Raw genomic sequence first — 18,826 nt, forward strand, 5'->3', positions numbered from 1 at the left:
ACCTGCTTTGATCAACATCCAATGGGTTGGGGGATCACTGCTCTATAGTATCACAGAATAATGTTCTGTAAACATCCATGTTGCACATCATTTTGTTTCATAATACCTGCCCTAGAAATAAGGCTAAAGGAATACTGTGAAAAACATACATTTTGTACTTATTCATGGTGCTATGAAATTTAGTGGTGGTGCTGCAGGATATACATTTTATGGTGATCTTTTCTTGAATATGTACAAGCAGTAAAACTTATGCATATGTTCCAAGAGCTCCATTTCGGTCCAGTTTTAAATAATTAATTTACAGCACTTGGTCAGTGAGTGGCTCTGAATTCTGCTGTATCCAAGAGAGTAGGGAGAGAAGAAAAACAAACCAGTTTAGTAGAAAGCCCTTTGTCCTCTATAGAGATGCAATGACCTATATTGTACTATTGGATGAAGTTGTTTTCTAAATAACACTCTGCTTAGTATGCATTTTAATTTGGGGAAAATGAACATTTTTAGTTCCAAAGGATTTTCTTTCTTTTCCTTACCGTCCTGCAGCTGGGAGAAGTGCTAAACATTTAATAAAACCCTGTTCATTGCAATCCATTCATTAATTCTTCACTATTTGGTCAGTTTTACATTCCAAAAAAAAAAAAAGCATTTTTAATAACACAATTAAGCTAACAAAAAAATATATATTAAATATAGAATACATTTGGCACTGAACTTACAATAACGTGTATAAAAAAAAGAAAACTATAAAAATGGAGGTCTCATGTGGGCCCTTGAGGATTTTAGAGCAATAGCAAGTACATTACCCCTGTGTTGGATAATGTTTGGCGTGACTTGATAGGAAGATGTATGGCACAACAGATTCAGCTGGGGAAGAAACACTCTCTGGGGCATATTTATCAACGAGTGAAGTTAGAGATTGCCAAGAGTGAAATTCCGCCACTCTCCATTCATTTCTATGGGATTTTGAAAGGCGTATTTATCAAAGGATGAACTTTCACTTTCACCCATAGATAAATCCCATAGAAATTAATGGAGAGTGGCGGAATTTCACTCTAGCGCACTCTGGCGATCGCTATTTTGATAAATATGTCCCTCTGTGCCTTCATTTTATAAGCGATGCAAACCTAATGCCGCCATTTTTTCCACATGCAGATTGAAGATGTAGATTCTAATAAATATCACCATGAAACGTTGGATAGCGAGAAATGATGGTCAAATGTTCACAAACATATATGGATTTAGCGACTTGTGTAATGCAGTAATTAATTGGAACTTCAAGTCCTCATCCGACCCCATACCGAAAAAAATGCTTTTCTATCTTATTTCACTGCTGCATCAGCTCTCCATAATCACATATCTCAGACCTCCACCAAACATACAGCTAGCCTCCATTAAATGTATCTCAGATTTTTAATCATGCCTTCACATTCAAATTCTAAAGTCACAAACTCGTCCATGAAAATCCCCTGTACTCAGCACATATATTTCAAACAAATTGGACTATTTTTGCTCTTAGTATGTTTTAAGAGTATCTGCCAGATTCCATATCCATTGTGAGTGTGGTGTATTCCCATTATAATCATCAGAACGTTGGCGCTGATATTGTTGTGTCTCCATTTACTCTTAAGTCACATACACCACCTACATACATGGTTTATAATTTGGCATCCAGCAGACTTGCTAATTATGTGTCTGGTGAATGCCTGAGTATGAATTGTCCTGTTGGCAGACTCTTGCTGGGCAGGCATGTTCTGGCAGGTACTCTTGACTTTACCTAGTGCTGGCATGATATGTTGGCTACAATTCTATTTGAAAAGTCTTTTGTAGTTCATTGGAAAAAGGATTGGCCATTCGCTGTTGAGACTTGGACTCCAGTGCTGCCCATTGAGCTTCAAACTGGTCCACTTCCTGTGCAGTAGATGCTAGCCTTAGTTGGCTTGGATCTGGGGGCCATGATGTACCATTGGCTGTGCCATTCGGCTTGAGTCCTAACTGGCTAGGCTGCTCTGAGGCATGCGATGTTTGCAGGATGCTATGAGGGAATGGGTTGGACTTATTTGCTAGGTTAGAAGATGGCACTTGGGTAGCAGAGCAGAAAACATTGGCTACCATCTGAGAGGGAGTGATCCCCACCACTGGGACACTTGGTACAGGGTAGGACAACGTGGGATTATAACCAGCTACAGGTACATAAGCAGGCTGCATATGAGGTGCAATAAACATGCCAACAGGTGCAGTTGCACCATCATAAGGTACAGGGTATGACTGCACGGCAGACGGCACATGCATTGGCACTGCCACCATAGGCTGAGTGGGAGGCTGTTGCTGTTGAGCCTTAGCTGCCTTTTGGACCTCCTCTAGCCAACGCTCTGCTTCAGACGGCGTTCGGCGATGCCCCATTTGGAAGCCTGCTGTAGCTGCTGATGTATTCATTTGTTCTGCCCACTCTGAGATACCTGAAAGAAAGGAATAGCAATGTTAGATATAAAATCACAAAGGCGTTGAACAATGAAAGTTTCTATTAGCATCTTATGGACAAATCTTACAGTGCTAGTAAAAGGTCAAGATATACATTTGTACTTGGCGAGGAATTATGCCATTATAAAGGGACTTTTCTGCCCTATTAACAGTTGTCTTATTTTTTTTCATCTTTTTTTTTTTTTTTTAAAAACTTTGACTCGTTTGTTGCTCTGTAGCCACTCTGCTTTACAATTGGTGTGTCAGTGACCCCAGCGACCAGGCAGTGGTTTGAACTGGTTAAGTTGAATAGGATATACTCTGAGGAACAGCATATAAGAATTAAAAAGAAAGGTACCAGGTCAATGTTATTTGGAGAGAGGCAAACAATTTAATAAAACAATATTCAAAAAAAAAATCCAAGACGGGGAGGCACATTTATCAAGGGTCGAATTTCGAATTCATGGGATTTTTTTTTTAAAACTCCCATAAACTCCCATGAACTCAAAATTCGACCAAACTAAATTTATTAAAAAAAAAAAGAGAATTTTCCAAACTCAGGTGAATAGGATTGACCCGAAAACTCAAATTCAATTTGAGTCTTAAAAACTCGATTTTTTTTCTCCGAAAATGAATGTTAGGAAGGCTGCAAACATCATCAAATTGATCCCTGGACCTCTCCCATTGACTTATACAGCAATGCGGGAGGTTTCAGGTGGTGAGTAGTCGATTTCGAGTTCTTAAAGGGCCAGAGTATGATAAATCTCAAAAATCTAATTTGAATTTTTTTTAAAACTCAGATCAAATTTGAATAACTCCCTAATCGAATTTGACAGTTTTGGTCATTAAAAAACTCGAAAATTCGAATTCGTAATATGAATGTGAAAGATAAGGAAGCAGAGCTGACCGGCACTCGAGCGGATCCACAAGGCCAGAGATATTCAGTTAAAAAATATTTTTATTAGTAGAAAAATTAAAAATATAGCTCTGGAGCCCATGACTAAGCACCCTGAAAGGTGCGAAACGCTTAGGGTGGATGGAGATGCAGCTATATTTTAAATTTTTCTACTAATAAAAATATTTTTTAACTGAATATCTCTGGTCTTGTGGATCCGCTCGAGTGCCGTTCAGCTCTGCTTCCTTATCTTCTGCTGTACCGCTCCCTAAAGCTGGGGGTCTGGGGCTGGTGCACCTGGACCACTTTCACTGTTTGGTGAGTTACTTTACACTTAATTCTGGAGCACCTTGTTCTCCCCTAATCATTTGCCTTGATAAATGTGCCCCATAATATTCTGAAAATGACTTTCACTATCACCATGCAAGGAGGCTGTGTGTGTTGTGCAAAGTGATGCATCTTCCAGCAGATGGTGCTACTGCGCATTCCTATCTTTAGCCCTTCTATGCCTATTTTGGCAATGCTTTATCTATCAATGTTTATTGTAAGATTTTGCAGAGAGACAAAATACGAAAACAAACAAATCTAAGCCTGTCGGGCTGTAACTAGTACAAAGGTGCTTTCCCTTACTAACCCAGGACAAGGGCCTTGAGCCCAGATCCCTTACAAAGCAAAATGTACAAATACGTTTTCCACCCTTACACAGCAGATAGAACACACAGAACAGCAGCTCTTGCTTTCCCCAATGTTCTCTCTCTCTCTCTTTGAAAAACTTAGGGAGCCAACCTGCAGCCTAATCACCATGCAGCTACCTGGAGCAGGCTACTGAACTGGAGGATTCACCCACTTTTGTCCATTGACTCCAGGACTTCGTAAGCCAGCTTTTACTTAAGCTGAACAATAGTAAAACAAAACATTTTATTTTTTCCCCATTGCAAAACTAAGACAGGAATCTAGGGGAAACATACACTGTCTCAAACTGTTTCCCAGTGCTTCTCTTACAATAAATATATACAGTATATAGTATACTAGTCATTCCATTATCCTACACATAAGCACTGATAACATATATCTGCCTAAATTTAGTAGCAGCTACCATGACCTATGCCAACATGTGCTACCAGACATTCCTAGAACATATGTAATATGTAAGAAGCATGCACAATAAGGCGGCATTCCTGCATCTTCAGCAGCATTGAACAATTTGGAACAAGATCAATTGGAAAAAAGTTCATAATGGCATGAACTCTTCAAATTCAAACATAATCTGCATAATTGTGTGATCATCAGCCTAACGGCTCTTACACATGGGCGTTTTTTGCTGCGCTCCCCTGCGTTCCGCTTTCTTACATTCAGGGGAGCTGCGGCTGGACGGAAGAAAGCGGAACACAGGGGAGTGCAGCAAAAAATGCCCGTGTGTAAAAGCCCTAAGGCTGTATCCCAAAGTGCACTGCACAGAGTTAGATGATGGGTGATAAGACACCACCCCTAAAAGTTGTTACATTAGTGAGGCTATTCTTACCTTGCACTGCTTGTGATGGCAGGGGAACAGCTGGAACTGTGCTAGGTGTTCTAGTCCCATTGCTATTTGCAAAGGGATCCTCAGAGGGCTTGTCCGTGAAGGAGCTGTTGATTTGGTTGCACAAGTCACTGATTCCATCAGAATCTTGATTCATTGAAGACTCCAGTTCAATGTCTTTAAGAAAGATACAATACTGATTATTTTACTGACCTTATTGCTCCTTCATCCGTGTCTTAAAAGCATTCTCTAATCATATATTATATAATGACTTTTTTATGCCTTCCTATGCTATGTATGTATCAAAGGGTGAACTTTCACTTTCACCCAATGATAAATACGCTTTTAAAAATCCCATAGAAATGAATGGAGAGTGGTGGAATTTTACACTAGTGGACTGTGACGATCTCTAACTTCACTTTTTAATACATATGCCCCATTGTGTCTTCTGGCTGAGCAATGGAGATTGGCAGCTCGGGGACCTGGGGGGTGATAAGCGCTCACAAATTCTTTTTCTTGTGGCTGAGAGAAGCGGATCTGCTCCATGCTTGATCTACACTGAAAAGTGCAGCTTCCACTTGCATGCAGGCACACACAGCGGAGTGGAGGTCCACCTGAAAATGTAATAGGAAGCATTTTTATGGCTGACCTTCCCTGCCTGCACACAAGTGGAAGCTGGACTTTTCAGTACAGAACCAGCGAGCTGGAGAAGAGAGAAGATCCACTTCTCAGTCTGCAAAAAAACTCTCCATGCGTGTTCTTGGAGAAGTGCATGTTGTCTTAAAGGAAAACTATACCACCCTGAACAATGTAGGTTTCTCTAAAAAGATATTGCATAAAACAGATCATGAGTAAAACCCTGCTTCATGCAAATAAACCATTTTCATAATAATATACTTTTTCAGTATTATGTGCCATTGGGTAATCATAAATAGAAAATTGCCTTTTAAAAAATAAGGGCCGCCCCCTGGGATCATATAATTCATGCTATACTTGTTAGGTCACAATATTTACTTAAATATATATCCGTTTGGTAAGATTCTTTAATATGTCACTTAATATGATATAAACTATTAGTTGCTTAAATATTCATTTTGGGGGTGAAGTTTTCCTTTCAGCCTTGTGCCCTCAGCCTAAACCTTTCTAAATGTGCAGAAATCCAGTCCAGTCAGGTGCCCTATGAATTGTTTTTAGAGGTTTATGTATTAAAGGTCGGATTTTAGTGGTTTTAGAGATTTTTGAAAGCATGCTAAACTCAAACTCTAAAACCATAAATTCACTTAATTAAAAGAGCCGCATTTAAAAAGAACGAACAAATATGTGTGTTTTTCTGACAATTCCTAGAGGAAAACAATCCAAAAAGCTCTAAAAGTCTGAATAGATTTAAATTGGTCCAATTAGATCAGCACAACTCTCATTGACTTCTGTAGCACCTCAACAACTTTTACTTGGCTTTTTTGCCTTTGAGGTTTTCGTGGTTTTTACACTTAATAAATCTTTAATTTTTAGAGCTTTTTAAAAATATAGGAAAACCACAAATTTTTCGAAATTTGTGTAAAAAATAAAATTGGATTGTTAGTAAATGGGCGCTATAATCTGACTATTTGGTTTTCAATTTGAGTGAAGACAGGATATGGTTAAACACTGGAATAACAATTGTTGCTAGCATCCCTTAAAAGGGTAACAGCACATGGATTAAAGGGATTCTGTCACAATTTCAATGGTGTAGTTTTTATTTCTAAATTACACTGTTTACACTGCAAATAATTCACTCTACAATGTAAAATGTCATTCCTGAACCATCAAGTGTATTTTTTTTAGTTGTAACATTGCTGTGTAGGCGCCATCTCAGGTCATTTTGCCTGGTCATGTGCTTTCAGAAAGAGCCAGCACTTTAGTATGGAACTGCTTTCTGGCAGGCTGTTGTTTCTCCTACTCATTGTAACTGAATGTGTCTCAGTGGGACCTGGATTTTACTACTGAGTGCTGTTCCTAGATCTACCAGGCAGCTGTTATCTTGTGTTAGGGAGCTGTTATCTGGTTACCTTCCCATTGTTCTTTTGTTTGGCTGCTGGGGGGGAAGGGAGGGGGGTGATATCACTCCAACTTGCAGTACAGCAGTAAAGAGTGACTGAAGTTTATCAGAGCACAAGTCACATGACTGGGGGCAGCTGGGAAACTGACAATATGTCTAGCCCCATGTCAGATTTCAAAATTAAATATAAAAAAATCTGTTTGCTCTTTTGAGAAATGGATTTCAGTGCAGAATTGGAGCAGCACTATTAACTGACTTTTTTTCCCATTACAGTATCCTTTTAACTTCATGTGCTTTCAAAAGAGAAAGTAACCCTCTTTTGGACTTAAGCTCATTCACAGGCCCGGATTTCTAACTTGCCCACCCCTAGGTCAGAGGGTCCTTGTGCCCCCCCGTGAACATGTGTGCATACATAGGCACCCATCGGAGAACTGGGGATTAGGAGTCCAGGAGATTTTAAAAGCTGTGCATCCCCAGTGCTTCCAAAACAATTAGAATGCGACTGGGTGGCACATCGTCCCTTAAACTTCATAAAAGATATAAGAAAATGAAAGCAATTATAAAAGCAATTGCAAAAAGCCTATGTAGCCATCCTGCTAACATGGCTATTATTTAAATTGTGCAAAGTATATTCTGTGTAAAATAATATTTCTGGACTTGTAGTTCTATTAATCTTCAGCACTGAAACAGTTAATTGCTGAAGACCTTGCTGGGCTTGCAGTTTCCCTCCCACAGGAAGAAGAAAGATCCCTGCCACCAATAGGAGAGCAGCTTTCAGACTGAGGAGTTGCAGCCAATGAGAGAAAGACTGACTTCTGAAAGAAGGAAAAGGAAGAGGGAGAACTTCCAGGAAGGGAGAGAGATCTGGGGGAGATAGAGCTGTGCTGCATGTGAGATGGAATCCTCTCTTCACAGAGACCAGTGACTGTCTGCTATCTGAAGAGGAGTGTTACAGATCACACCACATGGTGACTGCTTAGTCTGCTCAATATCTGGAGAAACTGTAAGCAGTTTTCAGTGAGTGCTACCTGTTGATTTTGACTCTCATTTAATCAGGCATTGCAGGGCTTTATACAAGCCAGTAACAATTAGGACTAGAGACAGGACTTTTATATCTGCCTGCCTGCCTGCAATCCATTCTGAAGGGTAAAGGCCTATTTGGAGAGGATTATTCATATATCACCAATATTCATATATCGCCAATAATTCAGCTTGTGTCATTTCCTGCGTGTGCTCTCCTGAGTGAAGCCTCCCACTACAGCCTGGTGGATCACAACTACTGTTTATTTGCCTTGTGGATTACAAATACTGGTTTATATATGAGCTCCAACTGCCGGCCTTACTGCTATTATTAACACTGGCCAGTGTTCAGGGAATTTGACTTAAACATTATCTGAGTTGACTAGATCAGTCTGTTTATTATTCATTGTCATTTTCTAACATTTGATTTTACATTAGTGGTATAACTGTGTGTTCAGATGCTTTGACTTATTTGTTGAAACATATTGCTAAAAGAGAGATTGTTCAATTTATCCTTATTACTGGGTCTTCGGATCTGATAAAAGTGCTTGCTATTACACTGCTGGTTTATGTGTATCACTGGGGGTTGTGGGTGTCACCAGAGGTGGACGAGAGCAGGACCCATCTAACACAGCTACACCTACGGGTGCTCTACACCTATTTCCACTTTAAGCCTATTAAAGTGATTTAAGCGTTTACAGGCTTTATTTAGTGATGGCGGGGCAGTAGCAAGCCTTCATGTTTTTGGCAAATTGCACCCTGCCACTCCAACTCCACTCCATGGGGCAAATTCAGTAACCTGTGGAAATTCGCCAGCGACGGCTTTGCTCACATTGCCACACTTCGCCAAGCGAAAATTTGCCAGGACAACACTAATTCACTTAAATTCGATGTTGCGTCCAGGGCGCTGAACGATGGCGAAGTTTCGCTAGCGTTAATTTGGCAAGCAAAGCAAGTTGCACTAGCGACGGCTAATTTACATACGGGGGGAAGTTAAAGTTGAATGGACGTATATGTTGCAGCAAATACATTACACTATTCAAACCGGGGAAAACTTAATAAAACAAAATAAAGTTGTTATAATGCCTTATACATGAGCCCAGTGTATAGTTTATGTGCCATATGTAAAGAAATGTAGGGGGGAAGCTGGGTACCGTAAAAAAAATTACGCTCTTTTGCAGCCTATCACCCTGAAAAACTGAAAAGTCGCCAGCGTTTTTTGGGACTTAGAAAAATGTTCAAATCTTTTTGAGGAACTCCTAGCTACTCTATTGCACTTCGCCTGAGGTGGCGAAGGCAAGTCTGGCGCAAGAGATAACATTCAGTAAAATCTGCATCTTAGTGAATTTGCGTAGTTACGCCCATTCGCCAGAGCGAAAATTCGCCTGGCGTTAGAGTGCAAAGTAGCGCTACAGTCTATCTCCTTCGCTAGAGAATTTACACCAGCGTTAGTCACTTCACCCTTTAGTAAATTTGCCTCATATGTTTTCCCCATAAACACAGTGCTGCTTATGTTTAGCAGCGCCAGTATCAGACTGGGATTATAGGAGTCCACCAGAAAACCTGGGCTCACCTGGAGTTTTCTTGGTATCCCGGTGAGCCAGTGCAGCAATGGACTGTGATGTATTCAAGGGGGGCAGGAGGGGGATAAACATAGGCACCCCTCATACTGACCGAACTTCTTGTACAAGCCTAAAGGGCAACATTTTCTAGCCCCTATTGCTCTAGCACTTGCATTCAGGGTCATCATAAATGACCACTTACATCTTAATATCCCTGCAAATGTTTTGATGTTGTCTTATGAGTCCATTCCCTTATCACTGTACAGAAAGCAGCCTCCGATTTTTCATCGTTCATCCAACCCAACAGATACTGCCTTTTCACATTATAATTACCTTGACTCTTGTCCTGGAAATTGGTTTTCCGTTGAAGGGTGGACGGGAGCTCATTGAGTTTCAGCGAAAGCTGCCGTTTAAAAGGTGAGTTTTTTTGGCTAAGGGCAGGGAATCCACGAAAGGATCCCTGTCTCACCAGCTGTTCCAAGGGAGCATGTCTGCGGGGTATGGCATGTTGCCCACCAGCCTCACTCTTCTCTGATGGGACTGCGGCACACTGGGGTGGTGATTGGTCAGGCTGTGCTGGCAGTACTGGATTTGATGGTGTTCCTACGGTTGCTATACTGGACCCCAGAGATGGATTAGCTTCAGCTGTAAAATAGTAAAAGGGCATTGCCCCAACCAGTTGTTGAACATTGTCCGTGTATGGTATTTCATGCTGAATAAAACATGGATATTTTCATATCTGAGAGATTCTTTGTTTAAAGGGATACTGTCATGGGAAAACTTTCTTTTTTCAAAATGCATAATTTAATAGTGCTGCTCCAGCAGAATTTTGCTCTGAATCCAATTCACAAAAGAGCAAATAGATTTTTTTTATATTTAATTTTGAAATCTGACATGGGGCTAGACATATTGTCAGTTTCCCAGCTGCGCCCAATCATGTCACTTGTGCTCTGATAAACTTCAGTCACTCTTTACTGCTGTACTGCAAGTTGGAGTGATATCACCCCCTCCCTTCCCCCCCAGCAGCCTAACAACAGAGCAATGGGAAGGTAACCAGATAACAGATCCCTAACACAAGATAACAGCTCCCTGGTAGATCTAAGAACAGCACTCAATAGTAAAATCCAGGTCCCATTGCGACACATTCAGTTACATTGAGTAGGAGAAACAACAGCCTGCCAGAAAGCAGTTCCATCCTAAAGTGCTGATTTTTTCTGAAAGCACATGACCAGGCAAAATGACCTGAGATGCACCTACACACCAATATTACAACTGATAAAATACACTTGCTGGTTCAAGAATGAAATTTTATAATGTAGAGTGAATTATTTGCAGTGTAAACAGTAGAAATCATAACTACACTATGAAAATCATGACAGAATCCCTTTAAAAGCAACATTCTACAGTCGAATGGTGATTTTGGCCACTATTTGAGATCAAACAATAATGTTTAATTTACCTTCAAAGAGTATGGTGCCTTGAACAAACGGGTAAGACTGGGTGTACAGAATAATCTATACTTAATTTATTACTGACAATAATATAGGGTAATAAAGCCAGTGTATAGTTATAGTATACCCAAGAATATGTACGCTTACCCTTCTTTTTATCTTGAAGTTGCCTCATTACTTCTTGACGTTCTGCCTGCTGGGAGGCAGACGTGACGCGGAATGATCCCTCACGGGCAAAACTGGTTCGACTGGCATCAAATGAAGCTGTCACCCCACACTCCTTTTCCCTTTTCTGTTTTCGTTCCAGGCAAGCCGCAAAAGCACAGCCAACAGCGTGGCTTAAACGCTCTCCCTGTGTAGAAAGGATAGAAGAGAGAGAAATTGGAAACCCGAGGACAGATTTTGCTCTTTGATACAAGTTTTAGAATGATTTTCAGGTTTTCTGTACGGCTGTACTCAACATGAATGGACATTGTAAGTATTTTTGGAACATACTAAATTGTATCCCCATGCAATTGTAATGTCATACTTACAGAGTCCTTCAAGGCCATAAAGCAGTGACAGATCCAGCGCCTGGTTGTTCCATCCCGACAAATGTAAGAAAAGGCCTTGTCAAAGTTGCGATCAGGAGCACAAAATGATACTTTCTCAATGGTCTGATCCAGTATCAGGTCCTATAAAAGTCACATAACCAAGCATTTGAAGAACTGTTAAAAAAACCTAATGTTCGGCAGAATCCAAGTGCAAGAGCACCTAGTGAAAAAATGACAGTTATTTTTTTTTGCACTTGCCTACGGCATGGTGCGTTGTAAATAACTACTTAGAGTTTGTATGTTATAAAGACACGCACTTGCTGGTGAACAATGTTGATTTGTGAGGGTTAAATGTTCAAAAAGATATTTCCAACTTTTTGACATTAGGAAAAAGGCAATTACAAAAGGAAAAAAAGAATTGTCCAGTTGTTGTATGACTATAAGCTGACTCATATTAATCAGATACCGTGTATCTTGATTCGAGAGCCTTTGGCAAATCTTAAAGAATTATTATATTTTTTCTTATACCTATAGCATTGAAAAAAACGTATCTCCGTTATTATAACTTCCTTTTATTATTATCTTGATTTATATAGTACCAGCAATACACTTTACATTCATCTATAACAAATGGGTCCTACAATAATTTAACAAACAAGGGTTACGGATTAAAATCAGCTCACAAGAGCTTACAGTCATTTTATGAAAAGTGGAAGTTAGACACTGCACACTTTACAACCTGGTCTGGTATATTAGTCCCAAACTAATTTAGATGTGGTTTGTTATGTGTAGGAAATATTGTGAATGCCATTCTTTTCCTGTAATTTCCTTTTTTCTTGTTTTTTATTTTTTTATTAATATGCTTTATTTGTGAAAAAATGTAATAAAATATTTTAAAATAAAAAAAATATTAGTCCCAAACAGTTACAGTATAATGACTCCTCCATAGCAGCAACCTATTTCACTCACCTTAGTTTTATCATCCACGACACGCAGACCATCAGCAGAAACCCAGAGGATGGCTTTCACAGACTTCTTCCCAAGCTTAAAAGGGGATCATGTCATTAGTCTTTACATAAGACAAGAAATATGCTTGCAGACACATCCTCTCTACCACACACATATACTGGATATGTATTTATTTCTGTATGTATTTAGTGTGACAGCTGCACTCCATTAGAGCTGGGTGCCTAGAACCAAAAATGTTTAATACATACAATGAAGGTGGTCCCCACTCCAAGGAGGTTATTTAGTAAACTCTTAATGCAAAAATCACGAAAAATGTGTTTTTTTTAATAAAATCAGACTTTTAAAAAAATCCCAAATTTATTAAACCCCAAGGATGGAAATCTATCATCTCAGACCTCTCGAGGTTGCATATAAGTCAATGGGAGAAGTCCCAATGATTTTTTTTTTTATTTGCGCTGGGTTTCGTGCAATACCCCAAAGTTTTCAGGCAAAGATCTGAGTTTTAGGGTGAAAAATCTGAAAAAAACTTGAAAATCGGATGAAAAATCCGAAAAAATCTTGAAAATCAGATTTTTTCCTGCAAAGCAATTTTTCGGGAAAATGTAATAATAAATAAGCGCAAAAAAACCCAGAGCAGATTTGATCAGAGTTTGTAACAGAAAATATTGAGATAAATTCGGACTTTGATAAATAACCCCGTCTGTATTTCTCAATGTGCTTTATGCTATAAATTACACCAGCATTTTGGCTCCTGCTTGGGGCCTTTTTCATGGAATAAAACACTTTGATAAATGCGGACATTTGGGGGTTATTTATCCAAATCTGAATTTAGCTCACTATTTTTGGAAAGCCTCTCCGACCAACTCCACACTGACTTTTCCCCCAATTTATCATTACATTTTCCCAAAAAATTCTTGTGCGGGAAAAGTCTCGATAAGTTCTTAAAAAATCAGAATCCTCAACTTTTTTGCAATTTGACACTGTATACCGCAACTTTTTCAGATTTGACAGCGCACATCAAAAAATACAGCAACTTTTTTGGAAACCCAGCTCAAGTCAGGATATCGTCGGGACATCTGCCATTGACTTCTACATAAACTTGGCAGGTCTGAGTTGGAGTACTTTTTTCGTAATTTTAACACTATTGGGGTTTAATAAATCACGAAAAATTAGAGTTTTTGTTTTCTAGGAAAAAATGGTGGTTTTCCCCTTTAAAAGTCCAACCAGAAAATATATAGTGAATAACAGGGGCGTAACTATAGAGGAAGCAGACCCTGCGGCTGCAGGGGGGCCCAGGAGGTATAGGGGCCCCATGAGGCCCTAATTCATATACAATTTCAATAAATATTGGAGAAACAAGTCAACCTCTAAACATTTTGGGGGCCTGAAAAATAATTTGCTGTGGGGCCCAGTAATATCTAGTTACGCCACTGGTGAATAAAGTACCCCCTCTTGTAAAATATAAGGATATTATAAGTTACAGAGGAGTTTCATGACCATATAAAAACACGAGGCCGAAGGCCGAATGTTTTTATACAGGTCATGGAACTCCGAGGTAACTTCTAATATCCTCATATTTTGCAACTGGGGGTACTTTATTTATTATAATACACAAGCTTCAGTGAGTCATGTGACAGAAATGACATCAGAACTCACCGTTTATAACTGATATAATTTACAGGATATTCATGGCTTTTGTGTATTATATATATATATATATATATATATATATATATATATATATATATATATATATATATATATATATATATATATATATATATATATATATATATATATATATATATATATATATATAAGGGAACTCCAGATGTGATAGCAGCAAACAAACACAAGAGGAAAACTCACAGAAACGCATTCCCATTGCAATTCCCATTATGAAAAACAAAAATCATACGCATTTCGAGTTTCATTCATTGCTGCTGGCTGAATAATTGATCCACTGTAACCCCCTGACCTGGAGTATATATTGGAGGGGTAAGTGTCAGCCTCAGGTTGTGGAAAGCCTGCACAATATAACATTCAGCCAATTAATATAAACAATAACTTTCTGGCTGCAGGTTTATGTAATGGTTGTATATGAATCTTTTTTTCCGCTTGATATATTTATCATGTGCAGAGGCCATATTTAATATATTCTACAGCCCCACATGCCTCTCTTATTAAAGTTAAATACATGAGACTAAGGAAATAAATAGAACATTTTTTGCCTTGTCACCAGTTCTTTGATGTGAACATTTTTATTTTTATTCTTTCCTGTGCCTTATTAAATCAATCCACAGCTATGACGTGCTTTTCCCAGCCTTTCATCTTATCTGCTAGTTTCATGCTGCAGAAGATTTCCTTTTTCCTGGCCCTTCGGCTCCCTCTAATTCCCCAGCCATACTCCGCACTTCTTATGCAAATGCACAGATTGGGTTTTTTAAACCTCTCCCTATGCAACCACTTCAAGATTAGTATGATGAGCGAACAAAAGGCCTAATTTGGCAATAAACTATTGCAGGAGATGGGGAAGCAAAACCATCTGAACAGCTTTTGCCATTTGCTTTACTTGGTGAAATTGCAGAGCTACAGAAAGTGCTGTGACGGACCCTGCGGGTGTTCTAGATTTACAGAAAGCTGCAACCCACTTAGATTAGGCTGATACTGAATGCGTTAATCCAAAATCAAAAGGCTGTGCTTGTATAACTACAGTACCTTATTTTCATCTTCAAGCTCAAATATGCTCTAATAGCAATACTCTTATGTTTTGCCTCAGCATTTAGAATCATAAATCAAAGCCCTAAAATAAAATTGGAAAGAGAATAAGACTTTGCATAAAAAAAGATCTCCAATATACTGGAGATTTGGGCTGCTGAATGGGAATATTGAGGAGAAAACAGCAGGTTTAGAAGCTGTGGCATCTGCAATTCACATTTTGTGGCCAGTCTGGGGCAGATTTACTAACCGGCAAAAATTCACCAGCGTCCACTTCGCATCCAGAGCAACACTTAGGGGCCGATTCACAAAGGGTCGAATATCGAGGGTTAATTAACCCTTGATATTCGACTGGGAATTAAAATCCTTCGACTTCGAATATCGAAGTCGAAGGATTTTAGCTCAAACAGTGCGATTGAACGATCGAAGTATTATTCCTTTGATCAAACGATAAAATCCTTCGAATCGAACGATTCGAAGGATTTAAATCCAACGATCGAAGGAATATCCTTTGATCAAAAAAACTTAGGAAAGCCTATCCCCATAGGCTAACATTGAGTTTGGTAGCTTTTAGATGGCGAACTAGGGGGTCGAAGTTTTTTCTTAAATGGTCGAATGGTCGAATAGTAGAACGATTTTAAGTTCGAATCCTTCGATTCGAAGTCGTAGTCAAAGGTCGTAGTAGCCCATTCGATGGTCGAAGTAGCCCAAAAACACTTCAAAATTCGAAGTTTTTTTACTTCGAATTCTTCACTCGAAGTTAGTGAATCGGCCCGTTAGCCAGGCGAAAATTCGCTCAGACTACGCTAATTCACTAAAATACAGAGTTTCGGCGTGGGTGCCGAACACTGGCGACTTTTCACTAGTGTTACTTTGAAAATTTGAGCATTTGATAGTGAAGATGCGCTAGCGTTCATTTCTGCCCAGCGAAACTTCGCTAGGATTCTTGTGCTCAGGTCAATTTGCACAGGACGGGAAATTTAAAGTTGTATGGACGTCTTTATGTTAAATGTTGGTGCATATACTTACAAATTACACTTTTTAAAACACATGTCCAGGGAACCTTAATAAAGGCAATAGATTTATTCGAATGCCCTACACATGAGCCCACTGTAAAAATTAATGTTCCATATTTTTGCAAATGTATGAGGAAAACCAGTAACCCAAAAAAAATGTAAGTTAGGTCTTGCAGGCAATCAGGCTGAAAAAAGGAAAAAACGCCAGTGTTTATTGGACTTTAATGCATTTTTGGCTCACAGAATATAATGTAAGTGACAGAAGACTGAGGAAGATCTAGGTGGTGAAGGCAACTCTTGAGAAAGAGGTAATGTTCAGTAAAATCCAGACTTTAGTGAATTTGTGAAGTAATGTCCATTCGCCAGAGCGAATTGTTGACCGTCAATAGAGTGTGAATGACCGCTATGGCCTCTTTTTTTTTTGCTAGCGTATTGGCGCATCGTCTGTTAGTAAATTGGCGATGTCCCTGCGGGCGGTAACGCTAGCGAATTGAGCCACTTCGCCCTTTAGTAAATCTGCTCCTCTGAGTCTTTCATCACTGACACTTCCACTCTTTCCCATAATTATATCCTACATTTTTCTAGCTCATGTTATTTTGAAAATCTGAATTTCACAGAGAATCGAGCGTCATTTTTATTTCACACGTTTCAACTTTGAAATAACTCTCCACTGGGGAGAACTGATTTTGTGTTTAGCACTTACATTTTCTTTACACTGAACATTTTCCTTGTCAGTGCAATTTACTGCTGTCCGGGTTCCTATGTGTAACAAATTATTTTCTTAGGGCTGTGTTGTACACATATATGGAAACTGAGCAACATTCAGGCCCATTACTTTGGGGTATATTCCTGCCCCCCTCCCCAACCTTAGATGCCATTGGGTCAGTCAGGGGAGATCCTGGCCCCTCCACCGGAAATTCGCTCTTAAAGTACCAGGAGCAGCATTTTTGCTGCCCCTGGTACCTAGTGGGGTGCTGCCGCTTGAGGCAACAGCCTCAACTCGCCTCATTGGCGAAGCACCCCTGGGGTCAGTTGTCTGACCCAGGCCTCTCATTTCTCTCATAAGGGGATGTATCTTGTATTTTGAGTTTGGATTGTGCTGGCATTTCACCGAAAAATCAGTGTAACGTTAACTTACTATTTTCAGCTTCTTCACAGCATCCTCGCACACATGCATCCCCCTCGACTCCTCCACTTCCACATGTCCAAGGTACTGTAAGCAAGAGAAGAAACTGGCTCAGGGCTTTGTAGAGACTTTGTAGTAACTCCAGTTGTGAAGTGTTTAAAAGTGTTATGAACCTGAGACCCTAGTATCTGCTAGAAAACCAGTCCTTGTAAAATGCAGATCCAAAATCTGACTAAAGGAAACATAATTTTTATTAAACTTCCATAAAACAAATACAGGTATGGGATGTGTTATCTGGAAACCCATCATCCAGAAAGCTTTCATTCAATAATTCTAATTTTAAAAAATTATTTCCTTTTTTTCTGTAATAATAAAACAGTACTTTGTACTTGATCCTAATTAAGATATAATTAATCCTTTCTGGAGTAAAAATGATCCTATTTGGTTTATTTAATGTCTGTTTTTTATTAGACTTAAGGTATAGAAATCTGAATTATCAAAGACTCCTTATCGGGAAAACGACAATTCCTATAGGCTACAATACTTTTTACATGTGCAATCCAGCCTGAATGAATCATGTATTTTTTCCATCTGTGATAGAAGGGTGGATAGGGGGGAGGCAGAGGATCAATATATTGACCTGAGATAAAAATCATTTGGCAAAGGACTGCACTGTGTATGACTGTATTTATATTGAACTCCCCCTCAAGTTGATCTAAGGGTTATCACAAAGGCTAAATATTTGGATCAGCCAACCATGTGATTAGCTAAATCCTTCGAAGATCTGATTACTTGTCAGCCAGGTGAATCGATGATCACCATAAAACTACAGCTGTTTAGTGAGTGGGAGGAAGAAAATCTGACCCACAAGAAATGTGATAACCAAGACACCTATAGACCTTGGACAATTCAATTCATCCCCAGGGGTCAAAATTTAAGGGTAGGGACACACTGGGCGATTTGGGGAGATTTAGTCGCCTGGCGACTAATCGCAGCGACTTTTCTCCCCGAATGCTTCCCCTCTCTCTGCGCCTGGCTTAAATGAAAAATCGCCTGCGCTAATCACACGCAGCGATTCGTTTTCCGAAGTCGCCCGAAGTTGCCTCACGAGGAAACTTCGGGCGACTTCGGAAAACGAATCGCCGCGTGTGATTAGCGCAGGCGATTTTTCATTTTAGCCAGGCGCAGAGAGAGGGGAAGCATTCGGGGAAGATTGGTCGTGGAAAGTCGCGGCGATTAGTCGCCAGGCGACTAAATCTCCCCAAATCGCCCAGTGTGTCCCAGCCCTTAGGCACTAAAATTAGGAAGTATGTAGCTATAATAGGAAGCACCTAGTGTGTAGTAAGACTGTACACAAAAATACTGAGGAGGGAAAGACATGCTGTGTAAATAGGGAATTCACTTAGTGATTGAGGTGTAGCAGGGAGTAGCTTCCCAGGCTGTAAGATTTGCCTACAGTAAAGGGACCACAGTGGGTGGGGTGTCAGGCTTTAGGTTCTCCTCCCTGACCCCTCCACTGGGTGAGATC

At 39.7% G+C, this 18,826-nt stretch overlaps 1 protein-coding gene across 5 annotated transcripts in view; it reads right to left on the minus strand.

Moving 5' to 3' along the window:
- Positions 1 to 478: 478 nt before the first annotated feature.
- LOC108700267 (numb-like protein) overlaps positions 479 to 18,826 on the minus strand; it is a 66,284-nt gene continuing 47,936 nt past the window's right edge. For 4 of the 5 annotated variants that reach the window (XM_018233311.2, XM_041575307.1, XM_018233312.2 and 1 more), the window contains 7 exons: positions 17,311 to 17,385; positions 12,439 to 12,513; positions 11,470 to 11,610; positions 11,084 to 11,288; positions 9,819 to 10,130; positions 4,872 to 5,045; positions 479 to 2,453 (listed from right to left, as the gene is read on the minus strand). In XM_018233311.2, coding sequence (XP_018088800.1) covers positions 1,795 to 2,453; positions 4,872 to 5,045; positions 9,819 to 10,130; positions 11,084 to 11,288; positions 11,470 to 11,610; positions 12,439 to 12,513; positions 17,311 to 17,385 — 1,641 coding nt within the window. In that variant the 3' untranslated portion in view covers positions 479 to 1,794. The remainder of the gene's footprint in view (positions 2,454 to 4,871; positions 5,046 to 9,818; positions 10,131 to 11,083; positions 11,289 to 11,469; positions 11,611 to 12,438; positions 12,514 to 17,310; positions 17,386 to 18,826) is intronic. The other variant, XM_018233315.2, reaches the window with a different exon arrangement.

The sequence above is a fragment of the Xenopus laevis genome, chromosome 8S, assembly GCF_017654675.1.
Source record: "Xenopus laevis strain J_2021 chromosome 8S, Xenopus_laevis_v10.1, whole genome shotgun sequence".
Classification (NCBI taxonomy): Eukaryota; Metazoa; Chordata; class Amphibia; order Anura; family Pipidae; genus Xenopus; species Xenopus laevis.